Source organism: Passer domesticus, chromosome 26 (assembly GCF_036417665.1).
Source record: "Passer domesticus isolate bPasDom1 chromosome 26, bPasDom1.hap1, whole genome shotgun sequence".
NCBI lineage: Eukaryota > Metazoa > Chordata > Aves > Passeriformes > Passeridae > Passer > Passer domesticus.
Genome location: NC_087499.1, coordinates 75,473 through 98,220, shown reverse-complemented (window position 1 = coordinate 98,220; position 22,748 = coordinate 75,473). Strand labels below are relative to the sequence as shown.

The 22,748-nt window shown below is 45.7% G+C and overlaps 1 protein-coding gene and 11 non-coding genes across 12 annotated transcripts; 3 read left to right on the top strand and 9 right to left on the bottom strand.

The window, feature by feature from the left end:
• Positions 1-5,492: 5,492 nt before the first annotated feature.
• Positions 5,493-5,565, bottom strand: TRNAK-CUU (transfer RNA lysine (anticodon CUU)). Its single transcript has one exon. It is a non-coding gene; the product is annotated as a tRNA-Lys (tRNA).
• Positions 5,566-6,882: 1,317 nt separating this feature from the next.
• On the bottom strand, positions 6,883-6,955 carry TRNAK-CUU (transfer RNA lysine (anticodon CUU)). Its single transcript has one exon. It is a non-coding gene; the product is annotated as a tRNA-Lys (tRNA).
• Positions 6,956-7,588: 633 nt separating this feature from the next.
• On the bottom strand, positions 7,589-7,660 carry TRNAE-CUC (transfer RNA glutamic acid (anticodon CUC)). The gene has a single exon. It is a non-coding gene; the product is annotated as a tRNA-Glu (tRNA).
• A 1,763-nt stretch (positions 7,661-9,423) lies between these two features.
• On the bottom strand, positions 9,424-9,496 carry TRNAV-AAC (transfer RNA valine (anticodon AAC)). Its single transcript has one exon. It is a non-coding gene; the product is annotated as a tRNA-Val (tRNA).
• A 380-nt stretch (positions 9,497-9,876) lies between these two features.
• Positions 9,877-9,949, bottom strand: TRNAV-CAC (transfer RNA valine (anticodon CAC)). The gene has a single exon. It is a non-coding gene; the product is annotated as a tRNA-Val (tRNA).
• A 206-nt stretch (positions 9,950-10,155) lies between these two features.
• Positions 10,156-10,228, bottom strand: TRNAV-CAC (transfer RNA valine (anticodon CAC)). The gene has a single exon. It is a non-coding gene; the product is annotated as a tRNA-Val (tRNA).
• Positions 10,229-10,891: 663 nt separating this feature from the next.
• On the top strand, positions 10,892-10,963 carry TRNAE-UUC (transfer RNA glutamic acid (anticodon UUC)). The gene has a single exon. It is a non-coding gene; the product is annotated as a tRNA-Glu (tRNA).
• Positions 10,964-11,284: 321 nt separating this feature from the next.
• Positions 11,285-11,357, bottom strand: TRNAV-CAC (transfer RNA valine (anticodon CAC)). Its single transcript has one exon. It is a non-coding gene; the product is annotated as a tRNA-Val (tRNA).
• Positions 11,358-11,734: 377 nt separating this feature from the next.
• On the top strand, positions 11,735-11,807 carry TRNAK-CUU (transfer RNA lysine (anticodon CUU)). The gene has a single exon. It is a non-coding gene; the product is annotated as a tRNA-Lys (tRNA).
• A 632-nt stretch (positions 11,808-12,439) lies between these two features.
• TRNAL-CAA (transfer RNA leucine (anticodon CAA)) lies at positions 12,440-12,543 on the top strand. Its single transcript has 2 exons — positions 12,440-12,477; positions 12,498-12,543. It is a non-coding gene; the product is annotated as a tRNA-Leu (tRNA).
• A 244-nt stretch (positions 12,544-12,787) lies between these two features.
• LOC135286370 (E3 ubiquitin-protein ligase TRIM39-like) lies at positions 12,788-22,644 on the bottom strand. The gene is made up of 7 exons (XM_064399501.1): positions 22,456-22,644; positions 21,158-21,593; positions 20,727-20,822; positions 19,318-19,548; positions 17,237-17,259; positions 16,542-16,657; positions 12,788-14,684 (listed from the first exon to the last, which is right to left on the bottom strand). The coding sequence occupies exons 1-7, from the start codon at positions 22,626-22,628 to the stop codon at positions 14,170-14,172; spliced, it is 1,590 nt and encodes a 529-aa protein (XP_064255571.1). The 5' UTR covers positions 22,629-22,644; the 3' UTR covers positions 12,788-14,169.
• Positions 12,962-13,033, bottom strand: TRNAE-CUC (transfer RNA glutamic acid (anticodon CUC)). The gene has a single exon. It is a non-coding gene; the product is annotated as a tRNA-Glu (tRNA).
• Positions 22,645-22,748: the final 104 nt, after the last annotated feature.

Sequence of the window (22,748 nt, the reverse complement as noted above, 5' to 3'; positions counted from 1 at the left end):
TTAGTTTTAGTTTTTCCACCTTTCAGCAGGGACTTGGGAAGAGAAAAATCTTTTGGGGCACGGGGGACACGCAGAGATGCTGCCCTCTGCTGCCCACAAATCCTGAGCTTCCTGGCTGGGTTTATTTATTTTTTTTTTAATTTTTATTTTTATTTTATGTTTTTATTTTTATTTTTATTTTTCATTTTATTGTTTAATTATTTTTTATTTTTATTTTTATTTTTTTTTATTTTTTATTTTTATGTTTTTATGTTTAATTTTTTAAAATTCCCATTAAATGGGAATGGTAAAATAAATATCATTTTTCCCATTAAATGCGAATGATAATTCCAATAAATACAATTTCCCCCGGGTCGGATTTGTCCATGCCCTGGCGGTTTTCCCCGGCTTTGCCAGGGCAGCTGGGTCACGGGGGCTCGGGTTACCGGGGCTGGAACTTGGGATCCCCCAGATCCGTTTGTCTTCCCCTAACGAGGGGCTGAAATCAGCGGGAGCCACCCAGGAATTCTGGTTTAAAGCCCAAAACCTCTGGGGCACAGCTGGAATTGTGGGGCGGGGACAAATCCCAGCCCCCGAGGCTCGGCGGGAGGAATCAACGAGCAAAGCCAGGCCTGGGGGTGTTACGCCTCAAAAATCAGGGTTTGTCTGCCTCTTCTCGTGAGTTTATATATGTATTTAATAATAAAAATATGTGTATATTTATATATATTTATAGATATAAATATACATTTTTATATATATTAAATATTTTATATATCTATATACATATATCTGTATATTTATATATTTTTATATAAATATATTATTATGTATTTTATATAATATTTTTATATTTTAGATGTTATTATATATTTTATATATTTATATATTTCATATACAAATTTTATACATTTATATTTTATATAAATATAGTTTATGTATTATTATATATTATTATATATTTTATATAATATTTATCTATTTTACATACAAATTTTATACATTTATATTTTTATATAAATATAGTTTATATACTATTATATATTTTATATAATATTTATATTTTTATATACAAATTTTATACATTTATATTTTTATACAGATATATTGTTATATATTTTATATATTTATATATATTTTTTTAAAAAAACTATTATAATTTATATATTTATGTAATAATTTATATGACCTATTTCTGCTGAACCAGCCGAATAAAAGAGCAGAACCCCCCAAAAATCGCAGGGGGACAGCGCGCCCATCGCCCCCCAGACCCCAGACCCAGACCCAAGGATGCTCAACCAGCCGAATAAAAGAGCAGAACCCCCCTAAAATCGCAGGGGGACAGCGCTCCCATCGCCCCCCAGGCCCAGACCCAGACCCCAAACCCAAACCCAGACCCCAGACCCCAAACCCAAACCCAGACCCCAGACCCAGAGCCAGACCCCAGACCCCAAACCCAAACCCAGACCCCAGACCCCAGACCCAGAGCCAGACCCCAGACCCCAGACCCAGACCCAGACCCCAGACCCCAGACCCAGACCCAGACCCCAGACCCAGACCCCAGACCCAGACCCCAAACCCAAACCCAGACCCCAAACCCAAACCCCAGACCCAGACCCCATACACAGACCCCAGACCCCAGACCCCAGACCCAGACCCAGAGCCAGACCCCAGACCCAGACCCAGACCCCAGACCCAGACCCAGACCCCAAACCCAAACCCCAGACCCAGACCCCAGACCCAGACCCCAAACCCAGACCCCAGACCCAGAGCCAGACCCCAGACCCAGACCCCGGGATGCTGAACCAGCCGAATAAAAGAGTGAAACCCCCCAAAAATCGCAGGGGGACAGCGCTCCCATCGCCCCCCAGACCCCAGACCCCCGACCCCAGACCCCAGACCCAGACCCAGACCCCAGACCCCAGACCCCAGACCCCAGACCCAGACCCAGACCCCAAACCCAGACCCAGACCCCAAACCCAAACCCAGACCCCAGACCCCAGACCCCAGACCCAGACCCAGACCCCGGGATGCTGAACCAGCCGAATAAAAGAGTGAAACCCCCCAAAAATCGCAGGGGGACAGCGCTCCCATCGCCCCCCAGACCCCAGACCCCAGACCCCAGACCCAGACCCCAGACCCCAGACCCAGACCCAGACCCAGACCCAAGGATGCTCAACCAGCCGAATAAAAGAGTGAAACCCCCAAAATTCGCAGGGGAACGGCGCTCCCATCGCCCCCCCGAACCCCGCCCGCCCCCTTGTACCTCGCAGCGGGGCCCTCGGCGGGGCGCGTCCCCCCGCAGTGCCCCGGTCTCCCCGCAATTCGCGAGGGGCCGCCGCTGGCAGGGGCCAGCTGCGCGGCCAGCCGCGTGGCCGCGGGGTCCCAGCGGGACGGGGTCCGGCGGAGGAGCCCCGCGGCGGCCGCGGCGGCCTCGGACATCGCGGCTCCCTCCGTGCCTGCGCCCCGTGTCCCCGCCCGTGTCACCCGCCAGCCCTCCCCCATCTGGGCACGCGGAGAGGGCTTCTCCTCTTCCTCCTCCTCCTCCTCCTCTGCTCTCCCTCCCCTCCGTGCCAAAATTTTGTTTTTATTTTTTTTTTTGGGGATCGCGTTTCCAGCACCTCCCTCCACCTGTCCCTTCTCCGCGGGGTCTCGGCAGCCTTTAACCCTTTCCGGGAGTTTCGTCGCTGTCCCCAAAGGGTGGGAATTTGTTAATGTCGGTGGTCGTGTTTGGAGCGTCTCCTGTGGGGCATGTCCCACCTGCCTGGACAGGTAAGGAGAGATTGGGAAGCCCAAACCCACAGGGAGAGGGGGGAAATAAAAGGGAAAAAGGAAAAATAAAAAGGAAAAAGGAAAAATAAAAAAGGAAAAATAAAAAGGAAAAAGGAAAAATAAAAAAGGAAAAATGTAAAAATAGAAAAGGAAAAAAAGGAAAAATTAAAAAAAAAGGAAAAAGGAAAAATAAAGGAAAAAAGGAAAAATAAAAAAAAGGAAAAAGGAAAAATAAAGGAAAAAAGGAAAAATAAAAAAAGGAAACAAGGAAAAATAAAAAAGAGAAAAAGGAAAAATTTTAAAAAAAAGGAAAAAAGGGAAAAAAGAAAAAATAAAAAGGAAAAATAAAAAGGAAAAAAAGGAAAAAAGGAAAAAGGAAAAATAAAAAGGAAAAAAATAAAAATAAAAAAGGAAAAAAGGAAAAAAAGGAAAAATGAAAAAGGAAAAAAGGAAAAATGAAAAAGGAAAAAAGGAAAAATAAAAAGGAAAAAAGGAAAAATAAAAAAGGAAAAGGCAACGTGAGTCCCTGCCAAGTAAACACCTGTTGCCCGTGAATTTATAGATTGATTAATGCCCGCTGGACACACACATCCTCTATTTCCCCGGGCTCCCAGCAGCTCCCTGCTTCTCCTCTCCCAAAATTCCCAACCCTACCCTGGGGGATGAGGGGGAAAACCCGGGATGGGATCGGGAGGACGCTCCTTGTCCCGTCCTTGGGCTCTGGGCGCCGGGATCGTGTTCGGGGCAGGAATGCTGAGCCCGGAGAGCCGGGAAGAGCAGCCAGGGACGCCAGCCAGAGCCTGAGGGTTTATTTTAGAGCCGAGACTGGACCGGGAGCGCCCGGGATTCCTGCGGGGAGCTCAGTCCGCGGGCTGCTCGCCCCACTCCGCGTTGCACAGGTCGGTCTCGCAGCAGGAGTAGCGGGAGTTCAGCCGGGACTCGGCGTCCGACGCCCGCTCCCGGCCGCAGTTCAGGGCCGAGGTGCAGCCCTGCTGGTAGTAAATGGTCATCTTCCCTGCGGGGGAGAGGAAAACGCCGGAAAAAATCAGATTTTGGGCCTTTGGGGAGAAGCCGAGCTCTGAAATATAACCCCTCAAATCAAATCACATCTTGGTTTAACTAAGAGGAAAATAAAATCGGGTGATGCAGGCACCGAGACAACCCCTGCCCCCCCAGGTTATTTGGAAAGGACAGTCTCCCCTTGGATTAAAAATGAATTTTTGAAACTTTTTTGGGCTCTGAAATATCAAGTCACACCTTGGTTGAATTAAGAGGAAAATAAAATTGGGTGATGCACGCACCAAGACAACCCCTGTCTCCCCGGGTTATTTGGAGAGTCTCCCCTTGGGTTAAAAACCAATTTTTGAAACTTTTTTGGGGCAAACTCCATGGCGAGGATGAACTCCACCATCTGGCGCTCCACCTCCTCATCCTCACTCATCCATGGGAGTGATTTGGTTTTCTTGGGATGGGGAGAATTTCCCTGCAGGGGAGGAGGGGGTGGGAAAAGCCAAGGAGAGCCTTAAAGGAGAAAAGGTGAGGATGGGAATGCCGAGGAGAGCCCCGGATCCAAAATGAGGAAAGGAGAGGGTGGGAATGCCAAGGAGAGCCCAAAAGGAGAGAAGGAAAGGTGGAAAAGCCAAGGAGAGCCTTGAAAGGAGGGAAGGAAAAGTGGGAATGCCAAGGAGAGCCTTGAAGGGAGGGAAGGAGAGGATGGAGAAGGACAAGGAGAGCCCAAAAGGAGAAAGAAGAGGATGGGAAAAGGCAAGGAGAGCCCAAAAGGAGGGAAGGAAAGATGGGAATGCCAAGGAGAGCCCGAAAGGAGGGAAGGAGAGGTTGGGAATGCCAAGGAGGGACCCACCCAGGCTGCTTCTGATGAGGGCACACTTCTCGCGGCGCTCGCAGGTCGTCACGTTGGCACCCAGCAGGCAGCCGAGCGCGGGCACCTTGTACTTGCAGAGGTGGCACCGGAGCGCCTGGGCTGCGGCGGACGGGAAAAACCGGGATGAGCTCTGGGAAGAGGCGGGCAGAATCCCCAAGGGGGTTCAATGGGATTTGTTCCCCGTCTCACCCGCTCCGATGCACAGGGCGAGGCTCAGCCCCAGCAGGAGCAGCTTCATGGCGGGGCGGGTCCCGGCGTCCATCGGCTGCCTGGAATGGGAAGGGCTCGGGAATGCTGGTCTGGGATGGGAATGGCTTGGGAATGCTGCTCCCCTGGAATGAGAAGGGCTCAGGAATTCTGCTCTAGGATGACAATATCTTGGGAATGCTGCTCTGGGATGGGAATGGCTCGGGAATTCTGCTCCGGGATGGGTTCTGCTCCCTGGAATGAGAACAGGTCAGGAATTCTGCTCTGGGATGAGAAGGGCTCGGGAATGCTGGTCTGGGATCAGTTCTGCTCCCTGGAACGGGAACGGATCAGGAATTCTGCTCTGGGATGAGATGGGCTCAGGAATTGTGCTCTGGGATGAGAATGGCTTGGGAATTCTGCTCCGGAATCAGTCCTGCTCCCTGAAGTGGAACGGCTCAGGAATTCTGCTCTGGGATGAGAATGGCTCGGGAATTCTGCTCCGGGATCAGTTCTGCTCCCTGAAGTGGAACGGCTCAGGAATTCTGCTCTGGGATGAGAACAGCTCTGGAATGCTGCTCCGGGATGAGTTCTGCTCCCTGGAAGGATAACGGGTCAGGAATTCTGCTCTGGGATAGGGTGGGGGGAAATGCAGGGATAAAAAATGATCACTCGCCCAACGTGGGGCTCGAACCCACGACCCTGAGATTAAGAGTCTCATGCTCTACCGACTGAGCTAGCCGGGCTGCTGGAAATCTGCTTTTTTCACTATTTTTTAACAAAAAATATAAATGTCATTGAGTTCCTGTAAAATACTTAATTATCTAAAAATTAAACGGGTTTTTCTTGTAAAAAATATTACATTAAGGCTAAGAAATATACAAGTATAGAATATAAAAAGATATTTTAAGTAGATTAAAAAAAATCTATTTAAATAAATATATATTTAAATATATTTATTTAGATAATATATTTAAATAATATATTATTTAAATAAATATTTTTTATTTAAATATATATTATTATATATAAAATATATTTTAAATATATTTTATATATTAAAAATAATAAAATAAAAGCGTATATCTATATAACATCTTTTATGTTTTATATATACTAATAATATCTTTTATATATAAAAGATATAGAAATATATATATTTATCTATATGTAAATATAGATAAATATATCTATATCTATATCTAGCTATAGATATATATCTATTTATATATTTATTATGTATTTTAATATACTATATATTTTATATATAAACATATTTTATATATCTCCATAAATATATAAATGTCTTAATATATAAATGTATTTTATATATTAAAATATTTTTATATTAAATATATTTTATAATATATAAATTATAAAATATAACATATATATGAAATATATAAATATATTTTTTTAAAAATTCAGTTGGCCATAAAACCGGTATTAAAATCCCCAATTCTCTGGCACTTTGAGAAGATGTTGGGATGACGCCGAAGGACACGGAGCCCCCAAAAAACCCCAAAATCCCCCAAAAAATCCGCTCCCTTACCCAGCTCCGCTCCCGGGGCTCCCCACCCGGCTCCCCCGTCCCTTTTATCCCCGCGCTGCCCTCGGGGCCTGAACGACCCCGGGAACAATGGACAGACACCTGGACAAACGGACACACACCTGGACAAACGGACACGCCCCCGGACAAACGGACACGCCCCCGCGTCCCCAAAGGGAACCGACCCAAAACCGCATAAATCAACCCCAAAACCCCGCAAATCAACCCCAAGACCCCGCAATTATTATTATTATTATTATTAATAATAATAATAATAATAATAGCAGTAGTAGCAGAAAGAATTTTTAAACAGACAAGTAAACAAATAATTAAATAAAAATTCAATAAATATAATTAATTAAATAAATATATATTAAATAAATAATTTAATAAGAACAACGTTTAAACACTGAACATGGTTAAGGAAAGGAGTAACGGCTTTAAAAATTACAATAAATAAAGGGTAAAAAGTATAAATTTTGGGCACATAAGTAGAAAACACAAAATAACTCAACGCCCAACGTGGGGCTCGAACCCACGACCCTGAGATTAAGAGTCTCATGCTCTACCGACTGAGCTAGCCGGGCTGTTGGCAACGGACCCGGCCGCGGCTCAGGAGAGCCAAACTCCGAACCGAGAAATGCGGAATTTTTGGGAATTTAGGCAGAAGACGCGGCCCCTCGCGCTGCTGCTTCCGCTGAAGCCAAAACCTTTAATTTTTTTAATCCTAAAAAACTTTTTTCCCCGTTCTAAAATTATTATTTCTATTTTTATTTCTATTTCTATTTCTATTTCTATTTCTATTTCTATTTCTATTTCTATTTCTATTTCTATTTCTATTTCTATTTCTATTTCTATTTCTATTTCTATTATTTCTATTTTTATTATTATTTTTAATATTACTGTTACTATTACTTTTACTTTTATTCCTCCTTCAACCGTTATTCACCCTTTCAAAAGTTTTATCCCTCCCTTTTTTTTTTTTTTTCAAATTATCGCTCCCTCTTCCAAATCACTTTTACAAATTATCGTTGCCTTTTTCAATTTATTTCCCTTTTTCCATATATATATAAAAGGTGGACCTGGGGTAGGTGGGAGGGGACGTCTGGCGGGAAGAGAGAGGTACAAAAAGGGGAGAAAAGGGGTGTTTTGGGGGTTGGGAGATGTTAAATTCTGGAAAGATGATTTTTAAAAAAAAGATACTTTGGACCAAAAGGTCATTCCCTGACCGGGAATCGAACCCGGGCCGCGGCGGTGAGAGCGCCGAATCCTAACCACTAGACCACCAGGGAGCTGCGAGAACCCTCTTATCTCCCAAAAACGACCTAAACTAAAGAGTTTTGGGTTAAATCTGCCAAAAAAGGGTTTCTGTGCGTTTCCTCCCCTTTTTGTCACCCTCCAAGCTCCAAAACCCCCCCAATTTAACCCATTCTTGCCTCACCCCCACGCCGGCTCTTCCTCGGTCCTTTTCAAACACCTGGGAGCGCAAAATTACCCCAAAAAAGCCATTTTTACCCCCGCCCTGTCCCAAACTAAACTAGAACTGAGGAGTTTTCCCGATTTTCCAGAGTTTGGGCTCATCCCCGTGCTTTCCACACAGGGGAAAAGACCCTAAAATCCAGGAAAAAAGCAAATTATGGACATTCCAACAGTTCAACCTTTGAATTTCCGAGGATTTTGGGTCATTTTAGTGATTTTTTTTTCCCTTCAGGCAGCGCTGTCAGCCCAGCTCTGCTGGAGGAATTGGAATAAAAGCGGAGGAGGGTGAGGGGGGTGAATTCCAGCAGGGAAAAGGCCCAAATTTCTGGGAAAATGGGGAACACGGAGCCAAGAACTCCGACAAAAGCAGGGCCGGGAGGGAGCGCGGGGATCCGGCTGCGGTTCCAGGTCACGTCCCAAGAACAAACAATTCCATCCGGGAGCAGGAGCGCGTGACTGCAGCCTCGTCCTCCTCTCCCCCTCCAGAAATCATTTTATTTTATTTTATTTTTTTTTTAAATTTTATTTTACTTTATTTTATTTTATTTTATTTTATTTTATTTTATTTTATTTTACTTTATTTTATTTTATTTTACTTATTTTATTTTATTTATTTTATTTTATTATTTTATTTTACTTTATTTTGTTTTATTTTTATTTTATTTTATTTTATTATTTTATTTTACTTTATTATTTTATTTTATTTTATTTTTATTTCATTTTATATTTTATTTTATTTATTTTATTTTATGTTTTATTTTTATTTTATTTTACTTTATTTTATTTAATTATTTTATTTTTATTTTATTTTACTTTATTTTATTTAATTATTTTATTTTTATTTTATTTTACTTTATTTTATTTAATTATTTTATTTTATTTTATTTTTTATTTTACTTTACGTTATTTTATTTTATTTTATTTTATTTTATTTTATTTTATTTTATTTTATTTTATTTTATTTTATTTTATTTTATTTTATATTTTTTTGAGCTTGTCCTGGGTACGAACAACCCCACAATTTTAAGGTGGGGGTAATGGAGCTTGGTTTTCCATCACATGGGGCTCGCCCCTGCGGGTGCAAACCCGAGGAATGGCTGGGTTTGAAAGTTGGAAATGTTCAAATTTCCTTTTCTCTCCTCCCCATCTTGGCCGGGGATGGACAAAAACGGCGGGATGGAAAAATGGAATTAACCCTGTGATTATTTTATTTTTTTTTCATAATTTCCCCTCTGGGAAGCAGACGCAAGAAACGCTGCACGCAACCCCAGCAGCTCAGAACCCCCAAAATCACCCCGAAATTAACCCCCAGCTGGGTGGAAAAGGGAGTTAATTACCCCAAAATCACCCCAAAATTTAACCCCAGGCTGGGTGAAAAAGGGAGTTAATTACCCCAAAATCACCCCAAAATTTAACCCCTAGCTGGGTGAAAAAGGGAGTTAATTACCCCAAAATCACCCCAAAATTTAACCCCAGGCTGGGTGAAAAAGGGAGTTAATTACCCCAAAATCACCCCGAAATTTAACCCCAGCTGGCCAGCGGGTGGAAAAGTGAGTTAATTACCCCAAAATAATTGTGTTTCTGCCTGGTTTCGAACCAGGGACCTTTCGCGTGTTAGGCGAACGTGATAACCACTACACTACAGAAACCTGAGCGGCTTGACCCCCGGGAAAGAATTTCGTGGGAATTAAATTTAAATTTAAAAAAAAAAAAAAAAGTTTATTTTTCCTTTGACCTGCGGGAAAGAATTCCCTGGGAATTAAAAAATAAAAATAAATAAACAAAAAAAAGTTTACTTCTCCTTTTACTGACATTGTTGTCTACATCTCTTCGCCCTTTTTTTCCTTCCTTCCTTCCTTCCTTCCTTCCTTCCTTCCTTCCTTCCTTCCTTCCTTCCTTCCTTCCTTCCTTCCTTCCTTCCTTCCTTCCTTCCTTCCTTCCTTCCTTCCTTCCTTCCTTTTGAGTTTTTTTTTGTCTCAAAATCCACCTGGGGCCCTGAAAATAACGGGGAAAAAAACCCAAAAGGAAGTGTTTCTGCCCGGTTTCGAACCGGGGACCTTTCGCGTGTGAGGCGAACGTGATAACCACTACACTACAGAAACCTACATGCCCCAGCGGACGGGAAAGAATTCCCTGGGAATTAAAAAAATAAAATATTTTTTTTTAAAGTTTATTTTTCCTTTTACTGGCAGTGCTGTCTACATCCCTTGGACCTTTTTTTTGCTTCCTTCCTTTTTTTTGATTTTTTTTTCCCCCAACCCCACCCGGGGCCCGGAAAATAACGGGGGAAAAAACCCCAAAATTTTACTGTTTCTGCCCGGTTTCGAACCGGGGACCTTTCGCGTGTGAGGCGAACGTGATAACCACTACACTACAGAAACTCCATGGTAAACAGCTTTTGTGTCTTTTCTGGAATATCGGGCATCCAAATTCCCTCTGGGGTGGCTCCGAAAAATCTCCAAACCCTGGGAGAAAAGCTGCCCTAGTGACTTTTAATTCCCTTTATTTAAATCTTCTAATATTAAAATTATTAAATTTTAATAAAAGTATTACATTGTTAAAATTTTACAATATTAAATTTTATAATGTTAATTTTAAATATTAAATTCTTTAAATCACGAAGATTGGGATCACCGGGCATTGGAGCACCCCGAGGTTTGAAATTATGGTTTTTGAAGAATTCAGCCGTTTTTTAGAATTTTTTTCCTGAACGGGAATCCGGCCCACGACGATGGATCCTCACCACTAGGGAGGACAATTTTAAGATAAATCCTATTGTTTAACCTAATTTTGCTATTTTTATTAAATATATTTAATAATTTTTATTGGTCTCTCCTATTTTTGATTGATTCTCTAATTATCTTGAATTATTATTTGGGGAAATTTAAAAAATAATTTCCATTTCTCCACGATTTTTCCTATTTTTGATTCTTTCCGCGCCAGGAGCGAAGCGGCGTCCCGAGGCCGACGGGAAGAGCGGATTTGGAGCGAATTTTGGCTGTAAAAAAACCGCCGTGAATGGTAAAATTTGGGCTAAAACCAGCTCCCTGGTGGTCTAGTGGTCAGGATTCGGCGCTTTCACCGCCGCGGCCCGGGTTCGATTCCCGGTCAGGGAATGAGGCGTCAATATTTTCCTCAAAAACAACGGGAATTCCTCAATTCCAGCCGGATTATAAACGGAAAGAAACCACTTTTGACTTAAAACCACGAATTTTTACCACCAACAGATAAAATTAAAAATTAAATGGTTTAGTCCTATAAATATGTCATTTTATTTTTTTGCTTTCTTTTGCCGGCACCAGATAACGCAGTAAAAATCAAACACTTTCGTCCTATAAATACACTTTTTTGGGGGTTTCGGGTTTTTTTCTTTTGCCTTGAGGGAATTAGGACTAATGCTGGGACACGAAAATAATTTAAAAAAGCTTTTTGCGATGTGTTTCTGCCCGGTTTCGAACCGGGGACCTTTCGCGTGTGAGGCGAACGTGATAACCACTACACTACAGAAACGCGCCGCGTCCCCAGCTCTGGACCTGCCGCCCTCAAAACCAAAAAAAAAAATAAAACCACATTCAAAAAAAAACCCCCAGAAATTTAACAAAAATACCAAAAAAACCCGTTTTTTGCCCCAGAATCCCGCCAGTTCTCAGGCAGCTCCACCCCTCTCAGAGCCCGCGGGGATTTGTCCCAGCGGGGAAGATTTTAAGGGCCGGTTTTGATCGCGGAGGGAGAATTGGCAGAAAATCAGAATTTGCCGGGTGGCAGAGGGGCTTTTTCAGCCTTTTCCACCCCAAAAGGATCTGGCTGTTGAGGGATTCGGGAAAAATGGGTGGAATTATTATAATTTATACACCAAATTTTGTATCTGCATCTGGCGTTCTCCAACAGCCCGGCTAGCTCAGTCGGTAGAGCATGAGACTCTTAATCTCAGGGTCGTGGGTTCGAGCCCCACGTTGGGCGTTAAATTTTCGCCTTTTTTACTTCAATCTGATCTTATTCTTCATTTATTATAACTTTAAATTATTATAATTTCCAAATTATTGTTATTTTAAAATTATTATTATTCTTCCCTGTCTTTTTTTAATTGCAATTTTTAAAGTTGTTATCCCAGGTTTTGTTATTTCATTCTTCTTCAAGTCATTCCTGCTTTTCGAAATTATTGTTCCTTTTCCTAAATCCTTTTTGCTTTGTAAATTATTCTTCCTTTTTAGATATAATAATAATAATAATAATAATAATAATAATAATATCATCGTTCCTTTTAAAATTATTATTTTTGTTACGCAGGGTTTTCTTATTTTTATTCGGTGAGACTGACTGTTCCTTTCAGAAATCATTATTCCATTTTTAAATGCTTTTCTCCTCAAATATTATTTCTTTTTAATTTTTTTTTTTTTACTTTTAACAACCATTATTATTCTATCTTTTTAATAATTACCTTTAATTAGTATTTTAAAAGCCCCCACAAAATAACGCAAAAAAAAAGCGAAAAAAGTAAAACCAAACACCCCCTCAAAAAAAAGAACAAAAAAAAAAGAACAAAACCTGATTTTAAATCCCCGATTCGCTCTGTTTTGCCCCAAATTCCCGCCGTCAGGATGGCCGAGTGGTCTAAGGCGCCAGACTCAAGGATTCACCTTCCCTCGGGATTTCTGGTCTCCTAATGGAGGCGTGGGTTCAAATCCCACTCCTGACAGTGCTGGTTTTTGGGGAAAATTTAAAAAAAAAGATTTTTTCCCCCTTTTCCTTATCGTGGCTCTTTTTAAAAATCTTGTTCCCTTTCGAAATTATTACCACCTGTAAATAATTCCTAATGCATAACAAACAATTTAGCCCCTCGATAATCGCCATAGTTTAATTTCAGTGCTCAGCTGAAATTATTTCAGCACAGCTGGTGAACGCCTTTAATATAAAAGTAATCGAAAAAAATTCAATTAGCATTATTGCTTATTGATTTATTTATTTATTCATTTCTCAGGAGCAGCTGGAAGGGGGCGTCTCGCGGGAAAGGAGAGGCGTAAAAAAGAGGAGAAAAGGCGTGTTTTGGGGGTTAGGAGATCCTTAAACAGATTTTTCCCAAAAATTAATTTTTTTTTAGCGAAAACAAAACGTCATTCCCTGACCGGGAATCGAACCCGGGCCGCGGCGGTGAGAGCGCCGAATCCTAACCACTAGACCACCAGGGAGCTGCGATGACCCCCTTATCTCCCGAAAAACGACCTAAACTAAAGAGTTTTTTGGGTTAAATGCGCCAAAAAAAAAGGTCTCTGTGTGTTTTCTCCCCTATTTTTCTCATCCTCAAAACGGCAAAAGCCTCCCCCGACCTCAAACCCGCATTTCTCCGACCCAGCTGCGGCTTCTCCTTGCAGGAAAAGGGAGATGGCGGAAATGGTGGAGAAATTATGGAGGAAATTATGCAGAAATGATGCAGACATGATGGAGACATGATGGAGAAATTATGGAGAAAATTATACAGGAAATTATACAGAAAATTATGGCAAAATGCTGGAGAAATTATGGATAAATTATGGAGAAAATGATGGAGGAAATTATGGAGAAAATTATGGAGGAAATTATGGAGAAATTATGGAGAAAATATGGAGAAAATTATACAGGAAATTATACAGAAAATTATGCAGAAATGATGGAGAAATTATGTAGAAATGATGGAGGAAATGATGGAGGAAATTATGGAGAAAAATATGCAGAAAATTATGGAGAAAATTTTGGAGAAATTCTGAAGAAAATCATGGAGAAAATGATGCAGAAAATGATGCAGAAATGATGGAGAAATATTGGAGAAATGATGGAGGAAATTATGGAGAAATTAGGCAGAAAATAATGCAGAAAATTATGGAGAAAATGATGGAGAAATGATGGAGAAATTATGGAGAAAATGATGGAGGAAATTATGGAGAAAATGATGGAGAAATGATGGAGAAATTATGGAGAAAATTATAGAGAAAATTATAGAGAAAATTATACAGAAAATTATGCAGAAATGATGGAGAAATTATGTAGAAATGATGGAGGAAATTATGGAGAAAATTATGGAGAAAATGATGCAGAAAATTATGCAGAAAATGATGCAGAAATTATGGAGAAATTATGGAGAAATTATGGAGGAAATTATGGAGAAATGATGGAGAAAGTGATGCAGAAAATTATGCAGAAATTATGGAGAAAATATGGAGGAAATTATGGAGAAAATGATGCAGAAACGATGCAGAAATTATAAAGAAATAACGGAGAAAAGGGAATTTCCCACCCGAATCCTCCAAGGCGGAAAACTCAGCGCCCCTGAGGGTCCCGGCCGCGGGTCTCAGGGGCACAGCCTGAATTGGCACCCCCTCCCCAGGCACAGCAGGGGCAGCACCCTCTCCCCCCCAAAGCTCGCCGGCGCGTAGGCGAACATCGGCGCCTCGCCGCCCGCGTCCACGAACGCCACTCGCCCGCCCTCGTAGTCCAGGTAGACCCCCACCACCTCGGGCGCCCGCGGCAGGGCGATGGGCACGCCGGGCGACGCCAGCGCCTGGCAGCGGCCCCCGCAGCGCCCCACGGCCCAGACGCCCAGCTCGGGCCTGACGCTGAGCCGGCCTTTCCTGGCCACGGACTCGCGGGCCACGCCGACGGCCCAGGCGGCGCCGCGGCCCACCCGCACCTCCCAGTAGTGGCGGCCGGAGGCGAAGGCCTGGCGGCCCAGCACGCAGCGGGAGGAGTCGAAGCGTTTGGGGTGGTCGGGCACGGCTCGGCGGGCGTCGGCCCAGCGCACGCTCTTGCCGTCCTCGGAGAGGGCGAGGCGCGGGTGCGCCGTGTCGGGATCCAGCGTCAGGCTGACTGCGGGGCGAGGGAGGGCGGTGGGCCTGGGGCCGCGAGGGACTTGGGGTGGGGTTTGTTCCACCTTGGGGTCGGGTTTGTCACACATTTGGGGTCGGGTTTGTCCTACTTTCAGGGTGGGGTTTGTTCCACCTTGGGGTTGGGTTTGTCCCACATTTGGGGTCGGGTTTGTCCCATCTTTAGGGTCGGGTTTGTCCTACTTTCGGGGTGGGGTTTGTTCCACCTTTGGGGTTGGGTTTGTCACACATTTGGGGTCGGGTTTGTCACACATTTGTGGTCGGGTTTGTCACACATTTGGGGTCGGGTTTGTCACACATTTGGGGTCGAGTTTGTGCTACTTTCGGGGTGGGGTTTGTTCCACCTTTGGGGTTGGGTTTGTCCCACATTTGGGGTCGGGTTTGTCACACATTTGGGGTTGGGTTTGTCACACATTTGGGGTGGGGTTTATTCCACATTTGGGATTGGGTTTATTCCACATTTGGGGTGGGGTTTATTCCATTTTTGGGATTGGGTTTATTCCACATTTGGGGTCGGGTTTGTCCCATCTTTAGGGTTGGATTTGTCCCATTTTTGGGGTTGGGTTTGTTCCACCTTTGGGTTGGGGTTTGTTCCACATTTGGGGCTGGGCTTGTCCTACTTTTGGGATTGGGTTTATTCCACTTTTGGGGTCGGGTTTGTCCCACGTTTGGGGTTGGGTTTTCTTCCACTTTTGTGGCTGGGTTTGTCCCACCTTCAGTGTTGGATTTGTCCCAGCTTTGGGGTTGGTTTTATTCCACTTTTGTGGTTGGGTTTATTCCACCTTTGGGGTTAGGTTTGTCGCACATTTGGGGTCGTCTTTGTCCTACTTTTGGGGTTGGGTTTGTCCCACATTTGGGGTCGGGTTTGTCACACATTTGGGGTCGAGTTTGTGCTACTTTCGGGGTGGGGTTTGTTCCACCTTTGGGGTTGGGTTTGTCCCACATTTGGGGTCGGGTTTGTCACACATTTGGGGTTGGGTTTGTCACACATTTGGGGTGGGGTTTATTCCACATTTGGGATTGGGTTTATTCCACATTTGGGGTGGGGTTTATTCCATTTTTGGGATTGGGTTTATTCCACATTTGGGGTCGGGTTTGTCCCATCTTTAGGGTTGGATTTGTCCCATTTTTGGGGTTGGGTTTGTTCCACCTTTGGGTTGGGGTTTGTTCCACATTTGGGGCTGGGCTTGTCCTACTTTTGGGATTGGGTTTATTCCACTTTTGGGGTCGGGTTTGTCCCACGTTTGGGGTTGGGTTTTCTTCCACTTTTGTGGCTGGGTTTGTCCCACCTTCAGTGTTGGATTTGTCCCAGCTTTGGGGTTGGTTTTATTCCACTTTTGTGGTTGGGTTTATTCCACCTTTGGGGTTAGGTTTGTCGCACATTTGGGGTCGTCTTTGTCCTACTTTTGGGGTTGGGTTTGTCCCACATTTAGGGTCAGGTTTGTCCCACCTTTGGGGTTGGTTTTAATCCACCTTTGGGGTCGGGTTTCTCCCACCTTCCCCTGTCTGGGAGGCTCCAGGGGTGGTTTGTGGGACTGGGAGAGCAGAAAAGGGAAATTTGCAGATAAATTTTTCCCTTTGAAAAGGGAAATACCACAGAAAATTCTGCAATTCAAAAGGGGAATTTGCAGAGAAATTTTTCCCTTTGAAAAGGGAAATTGGGAGAGCGGATTAAGGGAGATCCCAGCAAAGGGAATTTGGCTCAGAGCAAAAACGAGGCCCTGGAGTGTGGGGGTTTTCCTTTCTGGAGTTTCCACCTGGAAATATCTGGGATTTTCACCTTTGAGGGGCGATTTCCCAAGGTGACACAGCTCCACCCCCTTCCCTGGCCCCTCCATACCTTGGAACTTCCTCAGCATCTCTTTGAGGGTGAATTTTTCCTGGGGCAGCCCCGTGGGTTCCTCTGCCAGCTCTGCTGGAGTCTCCCCGGGCTCGGGGGCACTCTGCTGCTCCAGCCTGGAAAGCAGGAGAGGATTTTCCCCACAAAAAACAGGGAATGGTGGGACTGGAGAGGCAGCCAGGCCCTGGGAAGGCCTGAAAGGCCCCTCCCAACCCAAACCACCCTGAATTTCCACGATTTTATAACCCCGTTCCTCTCGGGTTTGGCGTCTGCAGGAGGTTTTTGGGATCTGCTCCTCATCGAGGAGATCCTGGAGAACATTTCCTGACCCAGCCGTGGCTGAGGAATCCCTGGGTAGTGAAAATTTTCTGCCAGTGGAAATCGGGGAATAAAAGCGAATTTCCTCCTTCCCACACCCCAATCTGAAGGGGACACAAGCAAATCTGCTAAAGGGTGGGGGGATTCCCTCGGAATTTACCCGTCCTGGCTGCTGGCTCCCCGTGTTTGGCACAGCTCATCCCTCCAGGGAGGATTTCAGGGATCAGGGAGCTGCCGCAGCAGAGCTGGGGGCACCTTCCCCCCATCCCAGTACCTGGCCCCGGCCTCCAGCACCCCAACTCTCCCTGTCACGCCGGGGTTTTGAGGTTTTGGGGTCGGGAAAGCGGCAGGAAGGCAGGCGAGGAGGAGCCACAAACCTGCTGAGGATGTCGCTGCTGTCCTGCAGGGGAGACAGACAGACAGACAGACGCGTCAGAGCGGGGTGGGAAACCAGGGAGGGCTCTGGGGCGCTGCCCGGCCCTAAGGAGGGGGTCTGGATCTGCGGGAATCCGGGAGAGGCCTTAAGGAGCAGCCGGAGGGGCGTGGAGGCTGCTGCTGAACCTCTCTGCTCATTTGAATATTGGGGTGTCTGAATGTTTGGCTGTTTGTTTGAATATTGGGGTGTTTGTTTGAATATTGGGGTGTTTGTTTGAATATTGGGGTGTCTGAATGTTTGGCTGTTTGTTTGAATATTGGGGTGTTTGTTTGAATATTGGGGTGTCTGAATGTTTGGCTGTTTGTATGAATATTGGGGTGTTTGTATGAATATTGGGGTGTTTGTTTGAATATTGGGGTGTTTGACTATTGGGGTGTTTGAATGTTTGGCTGTTTGTTTGAATATTGGGGTGTTTGTTTGAATATTGGGGTGTTTGTTTGAATATTGGGGTGTTTGAATGTTTGGCTGTTTGTATGAATATTGGGGTGTTTGTTTGAATATTGGGGTGTTTGAATGTTTGGTTGTTTGTTTGAATATTGGGGTGTTTGAATATTGGGGTGTTTGAATGTTTGGCTGTTTGTATGAATATTGGGGTGTTTGTTTGAATATTGGGGTGTTTGTTTGAATATTGGGGTGTTTGAATGTTTGGCTGTTTGTTTGAATATTGGGGTGTTTGAATATTGGGGTGTTTGAATGTTTGGTTGTTTGAATGTTTGACTGAAAGTTTGGGTGTTTGTTTGAATGTTTTGCTCTTTAAATGTGTGGCTGTTTAAATATTTGGGTCTTTAAATGTTTGACTGTTTGAATGTTTGGCTGTTTGAATGTTTGACTGTTTGTTTGAATGTTTGGCTGTTTGAGTATTTGGTTGTTTGAATGTTTGGGTCTTTAAATGTTTGACTGTTTGAGTGTTTGGCTGTTTAAATATTTGGTTGTTTGAATGTTTGGCTGTTTAAATGTGTGGCTGTTTAAATGTTTGTCTGTTTGAATGTTTGGTTGTTTGAATGATTAGGTGTCTAAATATTTGGATATTTGAATATTTAGGCATTTGAATGTTTGGCTGTTTGAATGTTTGGGTATTCGAATATTTCGTCATTTGAATGTTTGGGTCTTCAAATGTTTGACTGTGAATGTGTGGCTGTTTAAATGTTTGGTTGTTTGAATGTTTGACTGAATGTTTGAATGTTTGGTTGTTTGAATGTGTGGCTGTTTAAATGTTTGGGTGTTTAAATGTTTGGTTGTTAAAATGTTTGGCTGTTTGAGTGTTTGTTTAAATGTTTGACTGTTTGAAAGTTTGGGTGTTTGAATGTTTGGTTGTTTGAGTGTTTGGCTGTTCCAATGTTTGGATATTCGAATATTTCATAATTTGAATGTTTGATTTTTTGCTATTTGAATTTTTTCATATTAGATTATTTATTTCTCAAACCAGGGCCGGGCTCGGGTGGTGGCTTTGGTGACAACCCCCAGACCAGGGGGAGCACCAGCTGTTTCCAGCTGTGGCCAAGGCACCCCAACCACTGCTGGGGATCCCACTGGACAGGGGTGAACCCCAGCGAGCTGGGGGTGACCCACGACCTCCCAATGGGACGACTTTGTGTGCACTGAATAATTACGGGGGGAAAATTGGGATTTAAAATGAGTTTTCGCATCTCCAGGGTGAACCCCAGCGAGCTGGGGGTGACCCACGACCTTCCCATGGGATGACTTCAACCTTCCAATGGGACGACTTTGTGGGCACTGAATAATTACGGGGGGAAAATTGGGATTTAAAATGAGTTTTCGCATCTCCAGGGTGAACCCCAGCGAGCTGGGGGTGACCCACGACCTCCCAATGGGACGACTTTGTGTGCACTGAATAATTACGGGGGGAAAATTGGGATTTAAAAGGAGTTTTCACATCTCCAGGGGGAAACGCAGCCCGGTGGGAGCATCCCTGGTGTGTTCTGGGTGCTCTGCCAGGCCCCTTCCTGCCCAAACCTGGGATTTTCCTTGGGAAAATCGCGTTTTTGCGGTCTGAGGCCTCACCTGCAGGAGCTCCCAGGGCGGCTGCCGGCACTTCTCCTCCAGCTCCTGGATCTGCCGGCCCGCGGCGGCGATCTGCTCGGCCAGCCGGCCGGTGCTCTGCTCCCTTCTCCGCGCGATGTCCCGCTCCAGCCCGGCCAGCCGCGCCAGGAGCAGCCGCTCCTGCCCCGCCAGCCGCTCCCGCAGCTCCCGCAGCCGCCGCCGCAGCCGCTGCCGCTCCGCCGCCACCCGCGCCTGCCGGGGGGGCCGCGGGGCGGATTTCACAGGGAGAAACCCGGCAGAGGGGGTTGGAGGGGGATGGATCTTGTAAAGGCTGGGGAGGATCAAGAGAAATCTTTCTTTCTTTCTTTCTTTCTTTCTTTCTTTCTTTCTTTCTTTCTTTCTTTCTTTCTCTCTTTCTCTCTTTCTCGCTTTATTTCTTTCTCTCTTTCTCGCTTTCTTTTTCTCCATTTCTCTCTGTCTCTTTCTCTCTTTCTTTCTTTCTTTCTTTCTTTCTTTCTTTCTTTCTTTCTTTCTCTCTTTCTCTCTTTCTCTCTTTCTCTCTTTCTTTCTCTATTTCTCTATTTCTCTATTTCTCTATTTCTCTATTTCTCGCTTTATTTCTTTCTCTCTTTCTCGCTTTCTTTTTCTCCATTTCTCTCTGTCTCTTTCTTTCTTTCTTTCTTTCTTTCTTTCTTTCTTTCTTTCTTTCTTTCTTTCTTTCTCTCTTTCTCTCTTTCTCTCTTTCTCTCTTTCTCTCTTTCTCTCTTTCTTTCTCTATTTCTCTATTTCTCTATTTCTCGCTTTATTTCTTTCTCTCTTTCTCGCTTTCTTTTTCTCCCTTTCTCTCTTTCTCTTTCTTTCTTTCTTTCTTTCTTTCTTTCTTTCTTTCTTTCTTTCTTTCTTTCTTTCTTTCTTTCTTTCTCTCTTTCTTTCTCTCTTTCTCTCTCTCTTTCTCTCTTTCTCTCTTTCTCTCTTTCTCTCTTTCTTTTCTTTCTTTTCTTTTCTTTCTTTCTTTTTTCCCCCATTTCCAGGTGGGGACTGCCTGCAAATCATTTTCCCCCCGCTCCTTAAATTCGCACCCAAAAGGCTCCGGACCTTCGGACGAGGGAAGGCGCAGAACAAACCCATAAAGAGATCGGTGAAAAGGCAAAACACGGCCAAAAAAAAAACCGCAGTGGGGAAATTCCCGTTTTCTCTCTTTTGGCAGGGGGGATCTGGGGGCGTGCCCCACTTGTGAGCGCACGGAGGGAGGGGAAAACTCACAAAAAACGGGAAAAAAAACCCGGGTTTGGGTCGGAGACCTAAATTCAGGGGGAGAAATCCTTCCCGGCGAGGGCGGCGAGAGGGAAGAGGGAAGAGGGAAGAGGGAAGAGGGAAGAGGGAAGAGGGAAGAGGGAAGAGGGAAGAGGGAAGAGGGAAGAGTCGCTCACCAGCAAGTCCGAGCTCTTCTCTTCCTCCGCCGCCTTCATCGCCAGCATCTCTTCCCTCTTTTCCCTGAGGATCTGCGCCTGAGCCTGGAATTTCTCCTGAGCGGGGCAGAAACAGCGGCTGGGAGCCTCTCCCTCCATCCGGGGATGGGTGGGGAGGGGGAAAACCGCAAAAAAAATCCGGAAAAAATCCGGGAAAAATCCGCAAAAAATCCGGGAAAAATCCGGAAAAAATCCGCAAAAAATCCGGAAAAATACCGGAAAAAATACCGGAAAAAAATCCGCAAAAAATCCGAAAAAAATCCGAAAAAAATACCGAAAAAAATCCGAAAAAATCCGCAAAAAATTTCCAAACCTCGGCGAGGCAAACCGCGCTCACCCGGCCTCGCCTCTCCCCCTCCCTCCTCCTCCTCCTCCGTGCCCAGGGCTCCCACCTTGCGCTCCTGCGCCGCCTCCTCGATGGGCACGGCGGCGTGCAGCCGGTGCCGCGGGGAGCGGCGGCACACGCGGCACACGGGGCTCCGCTCCTCCTCGCAGAACAGCTTCAGCGCCTCGCCGTGCCGCCGGCACCGCGGCTCCGCGCCCGCCGCTGCGCCCCCGCGGAGGCTCAGCTCCTGCGCAGCGCGGATGAGCGCGGCCAGCTCCGCGTTGGGCCGCAGGCCGCGCTCCGGGGCCGCCTCCCGGCAGCGCGGGCACGGGAAGCTGTCCCGGGAGCTCCGCCAGCAGCGCTCGATGCAGCCGCGGCAGAAGTTGTGGCCGCAGTGGATGGACACGGGGTCCTGGAAGAGGCCGAGGCACAGCGGGCACGAGGCCGAGGCGAGGAGGGTCCCGGCGGCGCCGCGCTGCTCCATGGCCGGGGTCGGACCGGGCCTGGAACGGGACAGGGACCGGGACAGCGCCGGGTCAGCTCCCCGGGGCGGCGGGTGAAAGGCGGAGAGAGCGCGGCGGCCGCGCTGAGAGACCAGCGGGGCTGCGCGCCGGGCGGGGCGCGGGGTGGTGTGGAACCGGGTTTAAAACCGGGCTTGGCACTGGGTCTAATACCGGGTCTAATACCGGGTTTGGCACTGGGTCCAATACCGGGCTTGGTACTGGGTCTAATACCGGGCTTGGTACTGGGTTGCGCACCAGGTCTAATACAGGGCTTGCCACCGGCTTTTTTGGCACGGGGTCTAACACCGGGTTTAATACCGGGTTTGGCACCGGGTCTAACACCGGGTCTAACACCGGGTTTGGCACGGGGTCTAACACTGGGTTTAATACCGGGCTTGGCACCGGGTCTAATACCGAGTTTAATACCGGGTCTAACACCGGGTCTAAAACAGGGTTTAATACCGGGTCTAACACCGGGTCTAGCACCAGGTCTAATACCGGGTCTAACACCGGCTCTAACACCGGCTCTAACCCCGGGTCTAATACCGGGTCTAACCCCGGGTCTAGCACCGGGTCTAACACCGGGTCTAACACCGGGTCTAATACCCGGTCTAATACCCGGTCTAATACCCGGTCTAACACCGGGTCTAACCCCGGGTCTAGCACCGGCTCTAACCCCGGGTCTAACACCGGGTCTAATACCTGTTCTAACCCCGGCTCTAACACCGGTCTAATACCGGGTCTAGCACCGAGTTTAACACCGCACTGCCGCCTCCCGAGCCGGACAGGCACAGAGGATCCCCCTCCCCACCTCGGGCTGGGCGGAGATCGAGCGGAAATTAAAAATTCCTTCTTCACTCACCGGCTGGGCTGGAATCCACCCGCAGCTCCTCTTTCCCTCCTCCCTGCAGCTCCTTTTTCCCTCCTTTCTGCCCCAAAAATCACCCCGGGCGAGCGCGAGCCTCCCCTCGCGGTCAGAACCAGGAACCAGCGCGGTTCCGCTGCTTTCCGTCGATTTGTTTTGCATTTATTCATCAATAAATTTAATTTGCACGCGTGTTTAATTTATTTATTCGCTCCCAGTTCATTCATTGAAGGGCGGACGGAGCTTGGAGGAATTTTTGGCTCATCCCTTGCTGCTGATTCCGCCTCCCG